The sequence below is a fragment of the Alosa pseudoharengus genome, unplaced genomic scaffold, assembly GCF_046254945.1.
Source record: "Alosa pseudoharengus isolate Yale_2024_CS ecotype anadromous, Long Island Sound unplaced genomic scaffold, YU_APseudo_1.1 YU_APseudo_1.1_scf_4, whole genome shotgun sequence".
NCBI classification, from domain to species: domain Eukaryota; kingdom Metazoa; phylum Chordata; class Actinopteri; order Clupeiformes; family Clupeidae; genus Alosa; species Alosa pseudoharengus.
In genome coordinates, this window is record NW_027468774.1 from 19,967,378 (window position 1) to 19,977,589 (window position 10,212).

At 39.5% G+C, this 10,212-nt stretch overlaps 1 protein-coding gene across 1 annotated transcript; it reads right to left on the reverse strand.

Moving 5' to 3' along the window:
- Positions 1-2,594: 2,594 nt before the first annotated feature.
- LOC143102826 (insulin) lies at positions 2,595-3,280 on the reverse strand. The gene is made up of 2 exons (XM_076266639.1): positions 3,088-3,280; positions 2,595-2,752 (listed from the first exon to the last, which is right to left on the reverse strand). Exons 1-2 carry the CDS (start codon positions 3,278-3,280, stop codon positions 2,595-2,597), a joined length of 351 nt encoding a protein of 116 aa, XP_076122754.1.
- Between the last annotated feature and the right edge of the window lie 6,932 nt (positions 3,281-10,212).

Consider the following 10,212-nt stretch of genomic DNA (forward strand, 5'->3'; position numbering starts at 1 on the left):
GACATATAATCTAGGCCTATATTTAATTAGACATATATTTATTGACCAATAGCCTACAGGATACCTGTGGAGTCTTAAAAGTATTGGAAAAGTCTTAAATCTAATATTGTCAAATAAAGGCTTTGTAAAATTTCGTTTAGGCCAACAAAGTCTTGAATTCCATTCATAAGGTCTTATTTTTTCCTAGAATTAATGGATACCGTCACGTCAATTAATTTCCTTAGAGACCATTTTGTCGGCCTACATCCCAAGGGGAAAATATGCATCTCTTCTTTTTGTGAAACTTGTGTTCACGGTTCTTATCCCTCAGTCATTCACACCATTCTAAAGTGAAAGTGTATGTGCAAGTGTAGGTGCGTCTGAAATGTCAGCTTGAAAGATATAATATGGGGATGTCACAGGTGGGATAGCTGAAACTTTGTATAAGCCTATGTTTTAAATGTGCCTTTGTATCAGATGAACTTGTGTCCGGAGTTTTGGTCAACACCGTCAGATGAAATAAATCAGGAATAATTGTGGGCAGCAAAACACAGAGGAGCCCTTTAGCACTTCCTAGTTCTTCATGTCATGATACCTTTCTAGCTCTGGTAAGTTTTTCATATCTTGTGTATTTAATATCCATCTATTACCTGGATGTCACAAGTGTGTCATCACCGAAATGAGCAAAATGCAACATTTGTGAAAAAATTTCTGTAATAAAGGATTAATTTAAGAAGATTATGGAAGTCACAGGCAAGGCAACAGATATGCTATACAGATTCCTGTAAGAAATACATGCGATATAAGAGGAAATATAGCATTTTGTCAACTCCGTCAGATGCCAACACCATCAGAATTTGTGTCAACACCATCAGAATTAGTTTAGGCTAAATCTGCTTTCACTTTGACATTAAAGAGGTTTTTTTTTTGTAATTTATAAAAAGGGACAAATTAAATGGATCAAGATTCCATTTCTAAAAGCAGTAAAGGGGGAAACATATAATTTATAGGCACTGTATATCTGCCAAGGTGATGGCAAGGTGATTTCATTGAAGAGGAGTTGCCTGTCTATTCTTGGTATTTGTGAGGGTTCAATATTCCTCTGTTGACAGGGTGTTGAGTTTAGGGCTGTGGCAGCAGCCCTGTGGTATTCCTGTGCTGATTGTGAGCAGAGAGTATTTAGGTGTCGTTTTTGAGTTCTGATGCATTCCCATCTTTCTGGCATATTTAGACATGTAGTATTACCCATTATATTTCTAATGAACATGCACTAGGCCCCTGAATTAATGTTTTTGACTATATGTAATTTACCATTTAACACATAGGCTAGTCCAAGATGCCCCTGTTGTGCCTCATTCTCTCTGAATGAACAAAGTTCATGTTCATCTTTCTCCTCGTATTTTCAATGGGACAGGAGGAATAAATTTCCTCTTATGTCTATATCCACTTATTTGTATTCATTATTTTTTAGTGCCCATGGATTTCTGTGCTTCAACCAGTTTCTGATGTTTGGTCTCCTCTTAAATAAGAGAAAAAAATTAGTGGTTGTTTACCAAGACAAGAGATAAATGATCTTTTCTCTACCCATAAATTGTTTGTTCAATGCAAGGAAACAAGATTTATATTTGAGGAACATTAAAAAAACGCACAAATATCATGAGAAACCCACTGATTATACAGCGATTTGTCAGAAATTTATTTTATTGTGCATCACAATATTCAGCATGAGTGTAGCATGAGATGAAATCTGTAGTCCATAATAATGTTTTGACTTTATATTGTTTCCTAGTCCTTCACCCAAAAGCTGCCATCTTTGCCCATATAAAGAGATCCGGATCTCTTTATATGGGCAAAGATGGCAGACGGCAGAGGTCTAGCCAGACCATGGAGGTATATAGAACTGGAGAGAGGGAGGAAGTGCTCCATTCATTTTAATGGCTGATGCTACTTAATTCAGCTAAAATATCCTTAACTGACTGCCACTATCTTTAAAAAGATCTTGTCTAATGTGCTAACCTTACAGTTGACCACAAATTATGTCCATGTGGATTGGTTGATCCTCCTAGCTTGGAAACCTTGCCAATCCATATAAACAACATTGTGTCCACCAGTAATATGGCAGTTAATTGGCTTGTTTGTGAAAATGTGGTCGGCAGCATAGATATCAGAAAGCTAGATAGGCTTACCGCATTGTCCGTCGAGTTCTATTAGTAAACGCGGCCGCCATATTGCTGGGGGCAACACCTTTACTGTACTGTACTGCAACACTTGCTGGCAATCTGAGACACCTGTCTGATTTCCAATCATAGACACGTTTCTCCATTGGCCTCTAGTGATTGTTGCCCCCACCAAGATGGCTGCGCTATTTACGTACGTTCTGGAGCCCAATGCGGTATCTAGCTTTCTAATACCTATGGTCGGCAGTGTCGGACGCCATTTTTAAAGATGGTGGCGGGCAACCATAATTGACCCCCTGGGCATGACGCTTCATAACAAAGGTTAGTTTGACTCCCTCTCGATGTTCCTATACATTTTGTGGTTTGTGACATTCTAAATACTGTTTTTTTGGCAAGAATCAGCAGGCTTAGCCATGACAATCGGAGTATGAACAGTTCTTATGTATTGTTACAGTAATTCTCCAGGTCATAGAAGTCACAGTAGAAGTGACAGCACTGTTCGACAATGCCTCTTTTTGATACAATGGGTCCTCCTCTGCTATTGGCCAGGGCCACTCTGGTCTTTTCAACAGAAGGAACATTGTCCATCATGATACCTGCAAATAGAAATGCTTTTGAAATACTCAATTTCACTACTCACACATACACCACTTTTGAGAACACACACACTGTCATACTAACCTAATAATGAATACAGAACTGACATACATTTCCCATTTTCTGTCTATCTATTCAGGACAGTATATTGTCATCTTACAAGTGGTGTTACTTCTTGTCTTAAAAAGTCAGCCTTGCCATATGTTGAACTGAACAAATTAGTCACCTTGCATAAGCCTCCCACCAGCCACATTCTTATTCTGTCACTCTCTTTCTCTTGTTCTTTTACTCTCCTCTCCCCCTTCAAGGTTTTTGTTTCCATGTTGTCTCTTACGTATGTCTTCTTCTCTGACCCGTCGTCCTGGCTGGTAGAAGAGCCCCCTGTCACCACAGACAAACAGCAGGGCGTCCACCAGGTGCACCCCGCACAGCCGGCGAGCCCGGAGGGAGACCGCGAATGCGTGAGGGGAGCCTGGCGCCAGAGACACGCAGCAGAGCAGCAGCAACAGTGCACTGAGACCAGACATTCTTCCTCCAGCCGCTGGCACAGGGTGTAGTTCCATAGATTGAACACGTACATGAATAAGCATCAAAAGACAGAAGTTCAGTTGTGCAGTGAATTTCATTCAGTGGTAAATACTAGATTAGAATAGAATTTTACAGGAAATTTAGTTCATCAGAAATGTTCAAAGCGTCATTAACTTGGACTTTACTACAGAGGAAGATTTAGTAGGAAAGTCAATAAAAATACAGAGCTGAAAGAGATATAGACGGGCATGAACGGTTCTTACCTGGATGCTACACCACTGATTTTGAGGTTGTCGTTGGTCCCTCTTGTGTGTGTTCGGCAATACTGGAGTGCAGATATATAATCCTGGTGTGTCCCCCCCCCCCCCTCTCTCTCTGTCACAAAATGCACTCTGTCCAGCAATGTACTCTTACTGAGCCACCGGCTACCTGTTTTGTTGTCTAATGTTTAATCACCCACTTTCCACCTGTATAATTACACCTCCCTCATATTCTTTCCACTATGATTTGTAATTACCCCCATTACATGGAATCCTCACTTGATTTGGCTTTCATCTGACTCCCCACCCAGACCTGGGCTCTGCTTCTGCTCTGAGTGCCAGCATCCCCCCTCAGAGCTCTTCTTTAGATGCTGACCAGAGCCCTAGAAAGGCAGAAATCAAATCCCACACCATCTTGCTCATCAAATCCATGATGTGGACTTACTCTCCTTCTCATTGGATGTGCAAATATAAGGAGCTATATGGAATAACAATATTTTAATAGTAATTGTATGTCTGCACACAATGATGGCATAAAAAACAAGAGAGGCAGAAAACCAACCATCACAAATTCTCAAAAAAAGTTCTGCCTGACTGGAATTTGTTCTAAAAAAAGTCAATACATGTTCTCCATTTTCTATATGGCTTTGATCAAGATGCACTTTTACTTGGTTCATACACGTATGCCATGTATGTGTGTGAGTGTATTTTATAAATACTGTGGCAACACACTTCTTCAGATCCTCCTATGTGTCCCTCTTCAGTAATGGCAGTCGAATCTCAATCACAATGGTGGCGTGTTATTGGAAATCACCTACGTGTGCATGTATGCAATATGCATTCAAACACAGACTCAAACAAGACACAAAGAGGCATACATTCTGGCCATTCACAGAGAGAGAGAGAGAACGAGAGAGATAGAGAGAGGCTTGTCTGCATTTTGCCTGTTAATGTTCCTATTGCTATAAATCATTTAATGATTTCATTAGTGATTACATCAATCACCCACCCCCCCCCCCCCCTTCATTATCTGTCATTAAATGAGCACTGCATCAGAAAAACTTAGAGGTAAGCTCCCATACACCTCAAATTACAAAAAGTAAAGACACAGAAAGAGAGAGAGAAAAGGAGATTGGTAGAGGATGTGAGAAAAAGTAATAAGCTCTGGCATTTCAGAGGTAGAAGAAATGACTAAGAAGCTGGAATCAATTGAAGAAAATTGGAAAGAGAACCTGCCGGGAGGACTGTTAACCCATTGATTTCTGTATCTAGTTCCTGTTCTGAACTGTATCAAGGTCTTACAAAACAGTATTGAGGCATGTATAGGCGATAAAATGATTAGCTAACCCATATCTGACAGGGACAAGGAGGTGGCAGTACCCTATCCCACCCATAGCATTCTATTTATATTTACAAAATGTACATACTGTATCGATAACTACCTTAGGCTATACCAATATTCTACTGCTCTTACAATGTTAATGCTATCTGTGACGAGTCCATGGAGTCCTCGTCAGCTTGGCACCTCTAATTAGTTAATTGTTAGGACACCTGGTGTCCAGGGTATCTTTAAAAGGCACCCTGATGCATTGCGGGTAAGAGAGCGGGGCGTAGGGTTGCATGGCAGCGGCAGACCTCAGTCTTGGTTTTGGTATTCATTTCTTTTCTTTATTTAGCACCGCTACATTTACACCTTAACCACTGACTCTACTGACATAGGGTTTTCTAACGATTTCTGTTTGTTACGTTAACTGTATATAGTATACTGTGTATACTACTCCATAGTCAACTGCACATATCTGTCTGTTAATACTGCACAAATACTTATTTTCACTATTATAATGTTACTGTTAATACACAGTACTACCTGTACTACATACTGTACATATCTGTCTATTGTTCATACTGTATATACATATTTATTCTGCTTTTTATAATGTTACTGTTAATACACTGGACATGTTATTCCTACTGTAAACCGTGCCAATTGCTTTGCCCGTGGCACTTTTCTGCTTTTTTGCACTTCTGGTTAGACGCTAACTGCATTTCATTGTCTCTGTAGGCCTACTTGTACTCTGCAATAACAACAAAGTTGAATCTAATCTAATCTAATTAAATCATAGCTAAAAGGGAGCTATATATGCTAACCAGTGGTGGGTAGAGTATACTGAAAATCTATACTCAAGTACAAGTACAATTACTTCCTTCAAAATCTACTTGAGTAAAAGTAAATATTCCAATTGGACAAACCTATAGTAAAAAAATATTATTATAGTTATTAAGTTACTCAAATTACAAGTTACTTTTCATTTTTCTATTGAAGTGCTTGGATCAGTGAAAAAGACATAACGGGCTCTATTTTGGCGATGTAAAACACATAGCAAATAGCTTAAATACATTTAGGGGTTTGTCCAGTCCACATTCGGGGTAGTTTTGTTATCAAACGTCAGGCACGTGGCGCAAAAAGGCGGCTCTTTTGTTTCTTAATCAGTCATGGGTGTGTTTTGTGCATAACATCTTTAAACCAATCAGAATGACATTTGTCATTCCCTTTAACAGCAAGCCAAGCAGCACAACTTCAAACAGCGCATCGGTATTTTGATAGTCAGCGATGCATTTGCAGGAATCAAATTGAAACACAACTACCAAAGAAACACTAACCAGGCTGACAGAGGGAGAGAGAGAGAGAGAGAGAGAGAGAGAGAGAGAGACAATAACAATATGCATCAAACAAATGCATTACACTAAACATGTCATTTAACTTCAGCTCTGTGCATATGACAAAAGGCAAGAGCTTTGTAGGAACACAACTACTAATGAAACACTAACCAGGCTGGCAGGGGGGGGGTGGTTGTGGTGAGAGAGAAAATGGCAGAGAGAGAGAGAGAACGACCAGAACATAATAGCTAGAACAAGTTACCAACCATTATATTTGGTTAAGCAATATACAAAATCCCATACACAGGGGCGTGCGGAGACCTTTGAAGGGGCAGGGGCTCAAATTTAAAAAAAGGGCACATGGAACAAAATTTCCAGAAAACGTGTTAACTTTATTTAAAACTTAATTTTGATTACAACCCAATAGAGAATACATAGGCTACATGCAAATTATATCAAAATAAAACACTGCCTTTTGCTGCCTCCCGCAGCTCCTTCTCCCTCTGCTTTCGCTTCCTGTCTTTAGTGGGCATCTTTGCACTGCAGAATATAATATCATGTTTTATAGAACATAATGCATACGAAAGCTAGAAAAGATACACACAATTTGAATGGTTTAAACTGGAACTTAAGTTTTACATTCCCTAGCCTATAAAGCTTTAATCATCTGAACCTGAGTTCTTTTTTTTTGCATTTAAATTCTAGCATTATGCTATTTCAATGATGATGGTGGGACAGGCTATTATATGGTTTAGCAATTTGCAAAGTACTGATAAACATTTTATACATTTTCATATTTATTCATTATGTATCAAGAAGAATGGGTGTAAATAGCAGACAGAGCTGTAACACATTTTCCTCATTTATCTCCTTGGTTCTGAAAATTCAATAGGAGTGCATCTACTGTAGGCCTACTGTAGCCAGGGCACAGACAGATAGGTCTTTTCAGTTTTCATTAGGCTATTGTCTACACAGAGATCATAGGCTATAAGGCTACATCTTATTGATTAAATTCAAAGCTAATTTTAATAGCCTAGAAATCTAGACGCACCCTAGCGGCAGCAAATGTTATTGCTAGTCTGGCTTGTCAGGCTATAATTTTAATGTTTATCACAGTGAACAGCAAGCTGGTGTCTTGCAGATTCACGTGCTGTGCGTGTGGCCACTGAGTGAAATGACGTGTAATGTAGCCTACTGTAAACAGAGAACGACGTGTGGAGTTGGGTTAGTTAAACAACTACATGGCCTATGTCGTCGACGATTTAGAAAAGGTTTGCCTACTCTGTTTTATGAACTAGGTCTACTAACCTAAGCTACTATAACATAGTAACCTAAACAGAATATGTTATGAACGTTCAGCCTTAGATTTTCGAAGTTGCCAGGTTATTGAAATGGATGGACCATGACATAGTTAAAACGGGTTTGATAGCCTACTTCATTAAACATGAAACAACTTTAAACATTTTATTCTCTATCTCTAAGCTGAATACTATTGCATGTTCAGATAGTCTAACTGCCAAGTGACCTTGCCGTGCTCCCAAACGTCTCCTGCAGAACTGTGCCTGCGTGCACTTTCTGAGAGTTCACTGAATGTATGACGTCACGGATTGGTGGCCGCAAGGCATTTCAATTAACACAGAATTTCTAATTTCACAAACTATTAATGAGACATTTTAGCGAATATTCACGTTGGAACTAGCGGAAGTATTACAACTAGATTCCTAGAGACAGCTAGAGCCCCTGTAGCCCCCCTTCTCTGCAAATGCCCATACAACATAATTGCTGCATTTTCTCAGCAAGTTACATTCTGTTGTCAACCCTTCCTTAAGCATATATTCTACCAGTTATACCAGGGGACTCATACATTTTTGTGAATGAGGGCCCAAAATCATATGGAGGGCTACTCATTTGAAACAGACCCTCACTCCTTTTCTGCAAGGGTAATCCTCCTAAATAAAAGGCCTATGATTTTTACATTGAAGTTATCAACATTATGTAGGCCTATGAGACTATATTAAGCAACTGTATTTTTATCTGATTCTTCAATACTTCAATATCAATATGCAACACTAATAACATTTTGTTCAGTTTGTTCATTTCAAATTTTTCCATGGGGAATCTAATTTTCTTTAAACGAAAAAAGCAATCTTAAATGCAATTAATGTGGTGAATGGGTACAGGTCTTCCCCTCCCTCTTGCTGCAGTGGCCGGGCATCCTGCTGTCTGATTGTCTGGCGCCTGGCTCTGGGGAGAGTGAGAGGGTGTCGACACAGACTACTCTGCCCTTCATGTTGAAGAAGCAGGGACAGGGAGAGAAAGGTAATTAGATGTACCGCATATAGCGGTACATAATGTGACTGCCGCTTAGTCCTGTACATCCTCTCCCCGAAAATAAATCACGCTTGTAAATTGTCTCCATCTATAGAGCCGGACCGATATGGGATTTTGAAGACCGATACCGATTTCGATATTTGAGCTTTTCAAAAAATGATAACCGATATATATCGGTCAATAGTCATTTTTAACACAACGTAAAAATGTTCTCCCATAACAAGGTTCTGATCAAGGTGGGGCATTATGTATTTGAACAGGGCTAGGCCTAACTATCTAGTTTCCTAATAGGCCAACAGTAATTTATTTTTTCAAGAAATAAAAGAGTGTCAGGTCTTTGTTCTGTGATAACCACATTGCCACAATCTACATTGTTGTTTATATATCCTACTTAATTACTCCATACCTTTATGCAAGCAAACCTTTTTACAAGTATGACCAGATACTTTACTTTACTTTTAGTCTTTGTAGCCTAAACCATGCTCTTCCTTACTTAAAACACCTTTGTTGAAATGCAGCCTAAATGAAGGCTTAATATTCGTTTTTCCTTTACTGAGTTTAAAATTATTTATCGGCCGTTATAATTAGTGATACCGATAGTTTGGAAAATGCCTAATATCGGCCCGCCGATAAATCGGTTGGGCTCTAATCTCCTATTCCATCCTAGTCTTGCAACTTTTGTGTGTGCTTGTATGTGCGTGCCTGAGTGTGTAGATGTGAGTGTGTGTGTGTGTGCATGCGTGTGTGTCTGTGCATGTGGATGTGAGTGTGTGTATGCGTATAGGTGTGTGTGTTTATGTTTGTGTGTGTGTGTGTTTGTGTATGTGTGTGTGTGTTTGTGAGAGAGAGAGCGTGTGTGTCAGACAGTCCTGCCTGGTAGCTCCTCTCCTCATCATCATCTACCACATTGGTTCCCAAACTTTTTTCTCGCGTACCACCACCTACATCCTGATTCGGCTCGCATACCCCCACCATCCGCCACACAAAAACGTAACACATTCTATTGATGCATTCCAGGCATCATGTTTAATTTAGCCGCCCTACATGATAACAAATAACAAAATCAAAATGTGCAAATGGTCTATGAGCTCTTACAGTAAAAAAGTGTGGAGAACAACATTATGAAACACAAAGAACAAAGAGAACATAGGCTTAAGATTAAAAAAAAAAAAATCATTTTAAACACCTTTCCGACTTTGCCTTTTTTCATCTTGCATAGGCCTACCCCCTAGTGGAAGCTCGTGTACCACCGGTTTACTACCATTTATTTTATGCACCCCTGGATGAAATTCGGAGTGCGTGGGGGCTGCCTCAGTAGTAGGCTACCCAAACGAAGGTTCCCAAACGAACCAAAACGACCAAACGAAAGTTTCACGCTAGCAGTGGTCATAATAAGTGTAAGAGTGTAGAGAGAAGGGGTGGGGAGTGGAGGGAACACATTACTGTGTTCACTTGGGAAGAAAGACCACTCTTTTGATATGATCAAGATGTTATTCAAGTGGAGTGAGTAGGCCAGTTAAGAAGATTTATATATCTTATGACCATCTAAAAAAGTGCACATAAGATTAGGTCTAGTGACTGAATGAAAGAGTCATGTATAGGTATAGGCCTACTCGTGATGACGTTTACAATGTGAGGTGAGTCCTAGACCTTGATGATTAAGTAGACCAGTGTTTCAGAGA